The sequence below is a fragment of the Rana temporaria genome, chromosome 6 (assembly GCF_905171775.1).
Source record: "Rana temporaria chromosome 6, aRanTem1.1, whole genome shotgun sequence".
In the NCBI taxonomy this organism is placed as follows: Eukaryota; Metazoa; Chordata; class Amphibia; order Anura; family Ranidae; genus Rana; species Rana temporaria.
The window spans coordinates 79,690,315-79,704,387 of NC_053494.1; the positions used below are offsets into that span (position 1 = coordinate 79,690,315).

General features: G+C 42.6%; 1 protein-coding gene across 5 annotated transcripts in view; it reads right to left on the reverse strand.

Annotated features, from left to right (window-relative positions):
• Positions 1–5,773: 5,773 nt before the first annotated feature.
• Positions 5,774–14,073, reverse strand: part of VPS35L (VPS35 endosomal protein sorting factor like) — a 1,107,598-nt gene continuing 1,099,298 nt past the window's right edge. For all 5 annotated transcript variants that reach the window (XM_040358550.1, XM_040358549.1, XM_040358548.1 and 2 more), the window contains one exon: positions 5,774–6,053. In XM_040358550.1, the coding sequence (XP_040214484.1) occupies positions 5,955–6,053 (99 nt within the window). In that variant the 3' untranslated portion in view covers positions 5,774–5,954. The remainder of the gene's footprint in view (positions 6,054–14,073) is intronic.

Below are 14,073 nucleotides of genomic sequence, written 5' to 3' on the forward strand. Positions count from 1 at the left end.
GGGGTTCCCCTTAAAATCCATAGCAGACCCAAAGGCCTGGTATGCTCTTGGAGGGGGAACCCATGCTGTTTTTTTTATTTGAAATTTGGCGTGGAGTTCCCCCTCAAGATTCATACCAAACGCAGCTCACACAGTGCACTGCGGTTATGTGCCGATAGCTGCGGTACATTGCAGCTGGACGCATTCAATTCTATTTTTTCTATTCACACAAAACCGCAGGTAACCGTAGTGTGTAAAGGGTGTCATAGGAAAGCATTGTGTGCTTCTAGCTGCGGTAAGATCCGCAGCTGAAAGCACCATTCTATCCGTCCGTGTGAAAGGGGCCTAAGAGTAAGTTAAAGACAGCGCTTAGTTTCATCTACCGCAAAGAAGAGTTCAGAAAGTGTAATGGTGCTGTGGACCTATTCCAGCTGTTTATGGAGAACAATCTTAAAAACGTATTTAGAGAGACTGTCGCTCTTCTGAAGATTCTCATCACCACACCCATGACCACAGCAGAAGCCGAGAGGTGCTTCTGCAGGATTAAGACTTTGAGAAATAGCATGACCCAGGAAAGGCTGAATGCATTGGCCAAGCTGTCCATGGAAAAGAGTGGTGACAAAGATGACCGATTTCAACCAGAAGGTCATTGAGAAATTTGCAAGCCAGAAAGAAAGGAGAGCAAATTTTTTTTTTTAAATAATTCGACTGGCGCTAATGTGAATGTAGCGTTCATTTGTATTCAGTCACCTTTACTCTGAATCAGAGTTTTTTTGTTGCCGTTTGTTGTGCAATAAAGTTTGTTTACTGTTCACTGATTCGTGGTACATTTATTGCATTCTTTAACAGTTGACTTAAAGTGGAGGTTCACCCTATAAAAAATTTCTAACATTATATCCAGCCCAGTTCAGCAAACATGACACTGACCTTTTTTTTTCCCCCTGTAGATATCGTTTAGCCATAGAATTCACCGCGGCTTCCGGGTAGGGAATCCCGCGGGAGTGGGCGTTCCTATTGACATGCCAATCAATTTGCATGCTAAAGGACGGCGCACACAGCGCGTCACGACTTCCTGAAGGAAGCTCGGGTCGGCTCGGCTTTAGTCGGCGCCGGTGCGTAGGCGGCGAATAGCGCCGAGCCGACCCGAGCTTCCTTCGGGAAAAAAAAAAGGTCAGTGTCATGTTATTTGCAGAACTGGGCTGGATATAATGTTAGAAATTTTTATTAATATTTTCTATATTTTATCTAGCAGTGGTTCTCAACCTGGGGGTCGAATGACGATTTTCCAGGGGTCACCAAATCCTGGGCTGTTTCTGAAGCCCGCACTGCTCTCCCAGCCTTTTTGCATCCGCCAAGCAGCGTTGTCCCTGGAGCCTTTGGCCGTCCAGCTGGGCTGTTCCTGGAGCCCGCGGCCACCCACTTAGCCTCCTAGCAGTCGCCCATTCAGTTCATGGCATGGATGGGGGCAGAGACTAGAGGTCAAATGACTGGTGAGGAATGTAAAGTGGGAGGGGCTGGAGGAGACCCTATCTCCTGATTTTGGCATATGTGTCACTGCTACGAGACACCACAAAAGCATGAGACACAGTGAGTAACACTACATGTGATCGTAGTTGCCATTAAAATTCCCCACTACAGTTCTCAGATCAGGAGATGACCTTGATCAGGAGCACCTAAGTTGGCTGATCAGAACTCCCCCCCAACACTGCCACTGATCCCACCTCCCACCAGCAATGCCATTGATCCCATTCCCCCCCACCAAGGAGTAAGAGAAGGAATAACAATAAAGAATACATGGAAAGGAAAGGAAAAGAGGGGGAGGAACAAAGAAAAAGAATAAGAGAAATAACAAGAAAGACGGCTAGAGAGAGGGATGGGGGAAAAAACAAGAAATTAGGATAGAGAGAGATAAAAGGGAAAGAAAGGAGACCAAAGAGAGAATGCTACATCCTACAATGTACCATAAGGGGTATTAATACTGTACGAGTGGAAGGGACTCAGGGAGCGCTAAATGTCTGTGGGTTAGGGGCGCAAATTACTTGGATGCTGACAACCCACGCTACGAAAATAATTTTACTGTTAGGGGTCCCCACAACTTGGGAAATTTTATCAAGGGGTCACGGCACTAGAAAGGTTGAGAACCACTGATCTAGCAGGAATGACACAATCACGTGATAAATGCCTATTTAGAGTCCTTCATTACTAACAGTGTAATTTTTCAGTTTGTTTGCGCCGATCTACAGATCTGCTATATGCCATGATTTGTGATGCTGGGGCTGTATACTCTGTCCTGTGATGCTGAGCTGTATACTCCTGACACTATGAGTGGAAGCAAGTGGAATACAGGGAACAGAGTAGGTGGATTCTATAAGGGGTGAAGTGGCTTATAAGTGGGAGGGGCCACACATGGAGGGGTGGGGTCTTGTGCCCTCCCATCCTAAAACTTCACCAGCCGCCACTGCTAAAGGGGCTAGTACAGCGAGCAGACCACTCTCCACCGCCTTGCTCTGTTCCACGCTGTCTCCCGGTGTTTCTAACACTTCCGGGTTGTGCTGTACCCCCGCCGCTGTCCACTTCCTGTGATGCGGTCCTATCCAGAACGAGGCTTGGAGTGCAGTGCTTCCTGCAATAGGAAACCAGGAAGTGAAGAGAGTGGCCAACGGCGGTGGTTTTACGCAATACAGCGATGGTGCGCACTCCCTGCGGCCAGAGCGCTGGTGCACACTTGGGGCGACCTGTGAGAAGGACCAAGCCTACAGGTTAGTTCAGCCCTCCTCGGCCTCCCTAGAACCTGTGTCAACAGGGGTACCATCAGACCCTCCCCGGTCATTTGGGCTTTAAACAAAACAAACACGTCGCTGTGTTCGGGAGAAACACAATCAATACTGGGTGTCAAGGAGAAGAGTGGGGACTTATAACAAGCTGTCAATTGATTGTGTTTCCTGTGGGGAGGAGCTCTCATCTTACAGGTGTGCCGTCCTGGAAGGTGATAGGAGAAACACAATTTAATTTAATGTTAGCTGTAAACAAGGCTAAAAATAAAACGTATGTGGCTCACAGCCAAAGTAAAAATAAAAATCTATTTATATTGTAGCAGGGCGGGACCCTGTCAGGGTCCAGGTCTAATAAACAGCTAATCTCGTTTGAAATTTCTGGGATATCTTGCCATCATAGCACAGAGACCCGGGGCTGGGGAATAAGCCACATGCGCATATGATCTCTGTAACAAGAGATCTGGCAAGCTGGTAAGCGGCAGTGATTTCATTAGTGGAGGACTTTTCCTTTTTTGCACCCTTTCACATCTTCTTGGGTGCTGTGGTTTTCATGACACTGCGGATTATTGGGCTGAGGAAACCACGTGTGAAATTCATTTTGAACTTTAATATCATTTTTTTGGAACACTTTTTTCAGCAATTCAATAGACTATTTGGACATTTAGAAGGTTCATGCAGCCTTCCTATCAGTAGTAATATTGCGTTTTTAGTTTTTCATTTTTTATATCACGTATGAAATTCACGTTTCACACTAGGTTTCATTGAGTGTTCATCATTATGTTTGGTCTTGATACATTGTCATTTTATTGTCTTTATTCAGCGCAGCTTATTTGTTTTACTTTTAATGTAAAAGGAAATCAAGGCCACAATAAAATAAAATAACGCAATTGCGATTGCAAAAAAAGAGTCGGACAAACCCCCAAAAATTCTAGCAAGTTGTCTTTTCCTCCTGCTGTGTATCTCCTAAACTTGCACGGTTTAGGAGATATTTACCATATACGCCTGCACCAACATCATTAGCGCATGTGCTGTGAAGAAACGGCCCTCCTTGCCATTTCTTCATAGCAAGTGTCATGACTGATGTCACGTGACTCCGGGCAGTCACAGAGCCGGAGTCCTCGGCCCCGGAAGGAAGAAGGGCAAAGATGGATGCGGCCATCAGCTGGGACAACGTGGGCTTTGTTTGCAGGCAAGTGCCACATAATGAGCTAATATGCCATGCATACTAGCCCATTATGCTTTTTTTTTTTTACAGAAAAGTTCATTAGACAAATCAGCATTACAATACAATTACAGCATGTTCATTAGAACATAGATCAAAACAACAGGAGAATGCGTTACATCTGGGGATCACACCCCTTCTAAATAGGCACTTGGCCATCCAAGCTCTTAGCAGGACGCTGCCTTAATCCCAGGCTGCGGTCCATGGTCAAGGAGTAGGGATAGGCTCCTTGTGTCCTGCCCTCCCCTCCCCCTTTAATATTTCTGTTTACTTCTTGCTTGTTCACCCCTTTCACTTAGATGTCCTAGTCTCTTCTCTTAGCTCCTGGGAATTGGATACCCCCAGCTTGTTGGTAAGCGCTTAGACGCGAGTTTCACAACTCGCATTCGGCGCTCTATAAGCATTTATTCCAATCCAATCCAACTGCTGACAATTGCAAAAATGGCCTAAAACCGGTCTTGCACCATGAAAAGTTCCTGCCCACATTGCCATGGTTACCCAACCCTTAAAGGAGTTGTAAAGGAAAAAAATGTTTTGCCTAAAATTAATGTCTGCAAGGTAGACAGACAGAATAGTGTAATGATTCTGTTAAAAAACGAACAAATACCTATTAAATTCCTTCATCTATATCACCTCCGGCGTTCTAGTTTCTGTTCTCTCATTAACCTCTTGGTTTGCGGCGCTCGTTCATGTAAGAACTACATTTCCCAGTATGCATTGCGGCACGCCCAGTAATTTACACCTCCTTGAAGTCTCTAACACGTAGAGAGCGTCCTGCCGCACAGATGTAGTTCCCAGGAGGGGGCGAGCACGTCACTGACCAACGCAGTAAAGCCTCCATTCACGGTGGTGAGTAACAATCAGACAAGCAGGAAGTGAACAGAGAAGAAATAGAGCAACTTCTGAGCAAAAACGAACAATGAGGAAGTGAAAAGAGGAATGTCTGTAGGTAAAGGATGCTTATTATGAAAAAAAAAATCCTTTCCAACCCCTTTAATTGTACTATAGTCGTAGGACTGGGGGGGAGAGAGAAACCACACCTAGCGGCCAAGAGGCACAGGTAGGGGGATCCTCTTCAGCAGAATTTCTCACCTAGCATACAATAGTGAGAAAGTCGGGCATAATTTACAATACCCAACGTCTTCCATGTGGCTCAACAGCAGGATTTTCGGGTCAGCCCGTATGTTTGCACCAGTTACATCAGTCAGTCTAAAGCTACATCCTCCAAGTAGGGCCGGAGTTTCGGACAGCCCATTATGCTTTTACTTTGCAGGGGAAAAAAGGGAAGTAAAACCCATCAGGGTTCACTTCCTCTTTAATAACTATTACCTAGCTATATGTGCACAATTCCACCAGGACTCATGTTGGGCCCTCTGCTGATATTGCCTGTTGGTACAGTGGATGCATTACTAATGATTCATTATATTAATCTCATATTGTTTCAATAATGGTGTGCATCTATATACTTATGGTTAATGTTATATGCTGGTTGAGGTAGTTTCTCTGCTTCCAATTATCCTGAATAGATTTTTGGTTAATATCCCACCTGTTCAGAGGCCCTGTCCCGAGCAGGGGCACTTCGGACTTTTTTATCATACCAATCTTCCACTTAGCAAATGTTATTACCTACAGGTTTCGGGAGGGCATTCTGTTTGTGGAGGGCCAAATCTCAACCCCTCCCCCCCTCCCACACACATACCCAAAGAGGGCTACAGCAGTTTAAATTGTAACATTGCTGTTTAATATACTGGAAGTAAAAAATAAATGGAAAATTAGGATTTCAAACACTTTCATATAGGAGGCAAGTTATTTAATGAATGCAAACATGTTTTAGAATTACAAATGTAAAGTGTAAGAACTACTAGATTGAAATGTTAGGCTTTGTCGATTAGGCCAACTTTTGTTCCATGTATGGTCCAGTAGGTTGCTGCATAATACATTGCAAGCACTGCTTGTTAGTAAGTTTGCATAATTTTTCATTAGGTTCTAGACTGGAGAGTTAGTCTGATTGCTAGTTCGCTCAGATGACTTGACTCAAATTGTTTGCTTCTTCTGTTGATGTATTCCAAAGTTTTAATCTATGAAAAATAAATTCAGGCATACAGTCATTTATTATATAAAGCAATACATTTAAATACCAGTTTACTATAAGGCTTTAGGACTAACTATAGCCAAAACTTTAGTAAAATTCTGGTTAGGTTTATATTTCTAACTATGACTTCACTGGATAGATTTTTTGTGGAATGTTCCTATTACTTCCTGTCCCACTTTGTCAGGTATTGCATAGAAAATAGCATTACAAATGTTGAAATGGTTGTAACCCCTAACCACGCTATTAAAAATATGTTTGGAATTAATTAACAACTGATTAATAATACTCATATAAAAAGGTATCAGAATTCAATAACCAATAGAAAATATACATCGTACAGATTTTAATATAAAGATAAGATAAACTATTCTTGGTTTATTAAAGGAACACTAAAGGCAAAGTCTTTTTTTTTTTTTTTAAATAACCAACATGTTATACTTACCTCCACTGTGCAGCTTGTTTTGCACAGTGTGTCCCCTAACCCTGTCTTCTGAGGTCCCTCGGCGGCTGTCTCGGCTCCTCCTCGCAAAAGCTTTCCACCTTCATGCGAGCGAGCTCGCATGGTGGAAAGCTTTTGTGAGCGCACTCCCGTGATACAGCGTGCCCGCGCATAGCCGCCGACTGTATCACTCGGCGCCGCCTTCCCCTGTGATTGACAGCAGCGCCAGACAATGGCTGTGCTGCTGTCAATCCGTCCAGCTTAGCCAATCAACGGCCAGGCTGGGAACCGAAGAGGATCACGTGGACGCGCGTGGGACTTTCGAGGGGTCAGGTAAGTAAAACGGGGGTTCGGGGTGGGCCGGTACCATCGGAAGTTTTTTCACCTTAATGCATAGGATGCATTAAGGTGAAAAAACATCTACCTTTACAACCCCTTTAAATCTATATATATAAAACTCAAGTGTGTGTATGTATGTTCCAGCATCAAGTCCAAACGGCTAAAGATATTAACATGAAACTTGGCACACATGTTACTTATATGTCAGCAACAAAAATAGGATAGGTGGTTTAACCCTTACCCACCCCCATTTGCCATGGTCGGGGTTTTTCTTTAAAGTCCCATTCAACTCTATGAGAAATACATGTTCCAGCATCACGTCCAAACGGCTAAAGATATTAACATGAAACTTGGCACATTTGGCCCCGCCTCCCGCTGTGATTGACAGCAGCGCCAGACAATGGCTGTGCTGCTGTCAATCCGTCCAGCTTAGCCAATCAACGGCCAGGCTGGGAACTGAAGAGGATCACGTGGACGCGCGTGGGACTTTCGAGGGGTCAGGTAAGTAAAACGGGGGTTCGGGGTGGGCCGGTACCATCGGAAGTTTTTTCACCTTAATGCATAGGATGCATTAAGGTGAAAAAACATCTACCTTTACAACCCCTTTAAATCTATATATATAAAACTCAAGTGTGTGTATGTATGTTCCAGCATCACGTCCAAACGGCTAAAGATATTAACATGAAACTTGGCACACATGTTACTTATATGTCAGCAACAAACATAGGATAGGTGGTTTAACCCTTACCCACCCCCATTTGCCATGGTCGGGGTTTTCCTTTAAAGTCCCATTCAACTCTATGGGAAATACATGTTACTTCATAACTTCCAAACGGCTGTAGATATTTCGATAACACTTGGTCACATGTTACTTATATGTCCACTTAAACAATAGGATAGTTCATTTATCCCTTAACTACCCCCATTTGTGAGGGTCTGGGTTTTTGTTTAAAGTCCCATGCAAATCAATGGGAAATGTATGTTCCCACATAACTTCTGTACGCCTGGAGATATTTCAATAATACCTGGTACACATATTACTTATATGCCAAATAAAAATATATGACAGTTAAATTAACCCTTACCTACACCCTTATATAAAAGATGGGTATATTTATATTGCTATGATTTTCCTCCCCAAAAGGTTAAGATAGGAAGACCGGGCAACCCCGGGTATTCAGCTAGTCTATATATATATAAAACTCAGTGTGTGTATGTATGTATGTTCCAGCATCACGTCCAAACGGCTAAAGATATTAACATGAAACTTGGCACACATGTTACTTATATGTCAGCAACAAACATAGGATAGGTGGTTTAACCCTTACCCACCCCCATTTGCCATGGTCGGGGTTTTTCTTTAAAGTCCCATTCAACTCTATGGGAAATACATGTTCCAGCATCACGTCCAAACGGCTAAAGATATTAACATGAAACTTGGCACACATGTTACTTATATGTCAGCAACAAACATAGGATAGGTGGTTTAACCCTTACCCACCCCCATTTGCCATGGTCGGGGTTTTCCTTTAAAGACCCATTGAACTCTATGGGAAATACATGTTACTTCATAACTTCCAAACGGCTGTAGATATTTCGATAACACTTGGTCACATGTTACTTATATGTCCACTTAAACAATAGGATAGTTAATTTATCCCTTAACTACCCCCATTTGCGAGGGTCTGGGTTTTTGTTACATTTCCCATTGATTTGCATGGGACTTTAATGTTCCCACACAACTTCTGTACGCCTGGAGATATTTCAATAATACCTGGTACACATATTACTTATATGCCAAATAAAAATATATGACAGTTAAATTAACCCTTACCTACACCCTTATATAAAAGATGGGTATATTTATATTACTATGATTTTCCTCCCCAAAAGGTTAAGATAGGAAGACCGGGCAACGCCGGGTATTCAGCTAGTATGAGATAAAGCACAATTATCCAATCTGTAATGTGATCAATTGGGGCACGATGCCATGACTTGCCCCTGGTTCAAAAAAAAGAGCGCTAACTGGAGATAATCCTACTGGGTGAGAATTTTTATCTGCAAGCCCAGTTTCCTATTAAAAAGTGTTTGCAGTAAATTCTATAGTATATTACTGTAAACTCCTCCACAGTCACAAATACAGTCACAAATACTGTTCCAAAAACACTGGCTTTTCTAAACTGCATAGAGTTTCCTCAGTTGACCATGGAACAGGTATTACTCCCCGATGCCCCCACTCTTTCCACTGACGAAAAACCACTGCCATAGCACAGTTTAAAACAGTGAAAAATATGGATTGCGCTACCGTGAATATTTATTCCTGTGTGATATACTCACAATTAATTAACACCTCTCTAACACGTTAACTTGTGTGTTTCCACCGCAAAAAAATATAACAATCACTGTAACAGGAGTGACTTTTGGGCACAGATTGAGCCAGGAGATGGGGTGGCAAGTGAATCATAATTCATGTATTACATGAGATGGATATAGATAGAGGGGTCTCAAGGATTCCCCACAAACCCCAATGAAACTTATGGGCGGGGAGGACTATACCGGTACTGTTATGTATAGGTTTAAAAACCTTGGTGATTCACATTAGATAAGTTTAAGAAAAGTTTATTTACATATAGACATCATGGACAAAAATAAAAACCACATCACATTAAAACATGTTACAAAAATACAAACTTGACCACAGTCTGGTCACCGGTTGTGCAATCCCATTTCTTAACAAGAGAGGTGGGGTATCGGTGAGAAAATTGCAATCATGAGACCAACAGTCTCTAGTCTCGACTAGTTTCGCTTTCGCTTCGTCAGGAGACGGTCTAAAATATAACATAGAACATATATAAGACATTAAAAACAACAACACATCGATGTTTATCTATATCAGGGGTTTGTGTGGGAAACACCCCGAAGAGTTATAAGATGCATAATGGGGGAATTTTTGTCACATCATGTCTCCTACCTAGTAGCACAGCGTCCCTTAGCCCCAGAGAGGGGGTCCCAGGCAAACAGTGGATAAGTATCTCACACGTGGACCGAGACCAAGTCTTTGAGGCAGACCTGGATAATAAGGATATGTGTCAATGGTGATGATAAGTTGATTACATATTGAATCAAGGGGTGTGATAAGTGTGAAGAAAAACTGCTGGAACGTGCAGTAGTGTGAACCACTCAGAAAGGTACTCCAATAGGGAGAAGTAGATATCGTAAAAATGTTCCTCATAAGAGGGACTAAGATAAACAGGTGAAAAAACTACAAAAAAGAATTAAATGAAAACATGGAAAAGGCAGGAGGGGAGGGGGAGGGAGGGGGGATCTGGGAAGGGAAAGAAGGAGCAAAAAGGAAGATGGACGGAGGGAAAAAGTATGGGAACAAGGAGGAGAAAATTATACACAAGGAGAAACCCAAGCAAAATACAGAGCAACGGGGAGGGGCTGAGAGGATCAAGGTGAAGAAGGGGAGGGGGGGGGATCTATCACATCCCCAGGTACTGAGTTATCCCAGAAGACAGGGAGGGGAAAAAGAGGGGGGGGGGGGGAGAAAAAAAGGGGGGGGGTTTTGGATGGGGGGGAGGTGAAAAAACAGGGAGGAAGGGAGAGGGTAAGTCCCCAAAAGTGCAACACAATACCGTCACCCGGAAAAAAGTCAAATGTGAATAAAGCAGAAAACGAAAGTTTAGGGAGGATATCAGGTCCCATGTACCAATAAATAACTACAAAGCGTCTATGATTAAAGGTAATGTTAAAGGTAAAGGTAATGTTAATACCTGTGTGCCCTCACGGGCATAAAATATTAAGAAAAGGTTTGGGTCCCAGGACATAGGAATCCCAAATGAAGATTGTACAAAAGCTCACAGTAGTGGCCTGGCTAGAACAACCAGCCACAAACACAAGGCTGGTAATGTGTCAGTCACCAGTCCTTATGGACTGGTGACTGACACATTACCAGCCTTGTGTTTGTGGCTGGTTGTTCTAACCAGGCCACTACTGTGAGCTTTTGTACAATCTTCATTTGGGATTCCTATGTCCTGGGACCCAAACCTTTTGTTAATATTTTATGCCCGTGAGGGCACACAGGTATTAACATTACCTTAATCATAGACGCTTTGTAGTTATTTATTGGTACTTGGGACCTGATATCCTCCCTAAACTTTCGTTTTCTGCTTTATTCACATTTGACTTTTTTCCGGGTGACGGTATTGTGTTGCACTTTTGGGGACTTACCCTCTCCCTTCCTCCCTGTTTTTTCACCTCCCCCCATCCAAACCCCCCCCCCTTTTTCCCCTCCCTGTCTTCTGGGATAACTCAGTACCTGGGGATGTGATAGATCCCCCCCCCCTCCTTCACCTTGATCCTCTCAGCCCCTCCCCGTTGCTCTGTATTTTGCTTGGGTTTCTCCTTGTGTATAATTTTCTCCTCCTTGTTCCCATACTTTTTCCCTCCGTCCATCTTCCTTTTCCCTTTTTGCTCCTTCTTTCCCTTCCCAGATCCCCCGCCCCCCCTCTCCTTCCCCTCCCCTCCTGCCTTTTTCATGTTTTCATTTAATTCTTTTTTGTAGTTTTTTCACCTGTTTATCTTAGTCCCTCTTATGAGGAACATTTTTACGATATCTACTTCTCCCTATTGGAGTACCTTTCTGAGTGGTTCACACTACTGCACTTTCCAGCAGTTTTTCTTCACACTTATCACACCCCTTGATTCAATATGTAATCAACTTATCATCACCATTGACACATATCCTTATTATCCAGGTCTGCCTCAAAGACTTGGTCTCGGTCCACGTGTGAGATACTTATCCACTGTTTGCCTGGGACCCCCTCTCTAAGGGACGCTGTGCTACTAGGTAGGAGACATGATGTGACAAAAATTCCCCCATTACGCATCTTATAACTCTTCGGGGTGTTTCCCACACAAACCCCCGATATAGATAAACATCGATGTGTTGTTGTTTTTAATGTCTTATTATATGTTCTATGTTATATTTTAGACTGTCTCCTGACGAAGCGAAAGCGAAACTAGTCGAGACTAGAGACTGTTGGTCTCATGATTGCAATTTTCTCACCGATACCCCACCTCTCGTTAAGAAATGGGATTGCACAACCGGTGACCAGACTGTGGTCAAGTTCGTATTTTTGTAACATGTTTTAATGTGATGTGGTTTTTATTTTTGTCCATGATGTCTATATGTAAATAAACTTTTCTTAAACTTATCTAATGTGAATCACCAAGGTTTTTGAACCTATACATAACAGTACCGGTATAGTCCTCCCTGCCCATAAGTTTCATTGGAGTTTTGGGGTTTGTGGGGAATCCTTGAGACCCCTCTATCTATATTCAAATAATAGGACGATGGTACATCCCCTACGAAATTTTATGGTTTCAATGATAAAAGGTTTAATCATATTCTCATTACATGAGATGGGACATTAATAATAATTCATGTTTGCAGGATGTCTTGAGATATCACAAGTTGTTGGCTTATTCAATGTGGGGACACATTCTGTTGAAAGGTGTTAATTGCATCTACTCCTAGACATTTCATTGTCCATTGTGTAAAGGTGTGACTACTTGTCTGTCGGAGACAGAACGTCTGTCTAACGATGTGGATTGAAGAGATCATTGTGTGATGGTGTTTTGTTTGAGTTCTGTTAATGAAGGAATGTGCAGTGATTAGGTCAGGATAATTATAGCCCGGCTCCGAGATGTCTAGAATGTTTAGTACTTAGCTCAAAGAATGTGATTGAAGCCCCCCACAGTGTGATGTGTGGGTGGGGAGTTGATTGTTCCTTTCATGCCTTGTACTGTATATAAGACTGAAAGTTACCATTAAAGTTGTCTTATATTTGAAACCAGAACACAGAGCTGTGTGTCTCGTGTCTGGGGGGAATTCTTATGGGCCGTGTTCGTTTGCCTGATTGTGGAGTGTTGATAAGCTGTCTTGGGTGGAATGGAATGTCGTAAACGGTGGTGACCGTTACAATCACCTAAGGAAAATATATATGTGTTCTAAAAAAACTACATATGTGCATATAAAACGCACATCAATAAGTGCGTATAATAATATATCCAAAAAACATGCTCTTACCCCCTATCAAGTGTTAAAAGTTTCAATAGTTTAAAACAAAAAACGTAAAAGACAAACAGGTGTATATTATAGTATCACCAGACCAAAAATTGGTGTGGTGAGGAAAATATAAATATATACTGTATGTGCAAAGAGAGTTCCTGCATGGAACCTCTTCCTTTGCTGAAAAAAGAAAAAAGTTCCAATATGGAAACCAGGTGCTCTTAATCAATATTCCTTCTGTGAAATATTCAAATGCCACGTGATTTCACCACTTCCGTGATCTTCCCATCACCGTAAAAAAATGGCCACTCTCCAGATCCCATTCAATGAATGCCTTTGGTTCATTCCCAGGATAACCAATCCTATTTCGTATCACCACAGTTGTTAATTATCTTAGATGTTTGGGTGCTGTGTCTCTTTCTCTATAAAAGCTCACAGAGAAGGGGTGCCCAACATAGTGTGTAGGTAAAAAATTGTATTCAATTTAAAATACAAGACAAGTATTGCACTCACATTTTGGTGTGCCTATTTGCCGGCACCAAGCTTCTCCAGCCGTGTATGCAAGAAAAAAATCACTCCTCGTTCCCCCTGATCCTTTCTTCCGACCGGTATGGTACCCTATAGGTCTCAGCAGCCTCTATGCGTCTATTTTATTGCGTCGTCAGGAAGCTGGTGCCAAGAAAGGTGGCTTCCATTAGAATTCTATACACATTATGATGAAACTGATTCTCAGAGTCTTTTCAAGACTACCAGCCTCCATGTGAGAAACACATTATATATTAATTCCCAAGCCTGGTACAGTCCCAGGGTTCTAGAGACCAATTTCTTCTTTATTTGGAGGATCCTGGTTGCTCACTGCAGGCAACCTTACAAACTATTGAGCAATTTGGGGAATACTCCGGTCATTTTTCCATCCATGGTAGAACAAGTTTCTCTTTCTCTGGTCAGAGTTAGATTGTTGATGTATTTACCAGATTACCCTTGGGCTATCCCTAAATATTGAACCGCTATAAGTTCTGTTAAAAGTTAAGACCCAGGTGTGGACCAAAGTTCCGCTGGGTGTAGAATTCACCTAGCAAAATTGGTTCTTTTGCCCAAGATCCTATATCTCCTGTGGCACACCCTAGTCTACTTACTACTGAAGCACTTTAA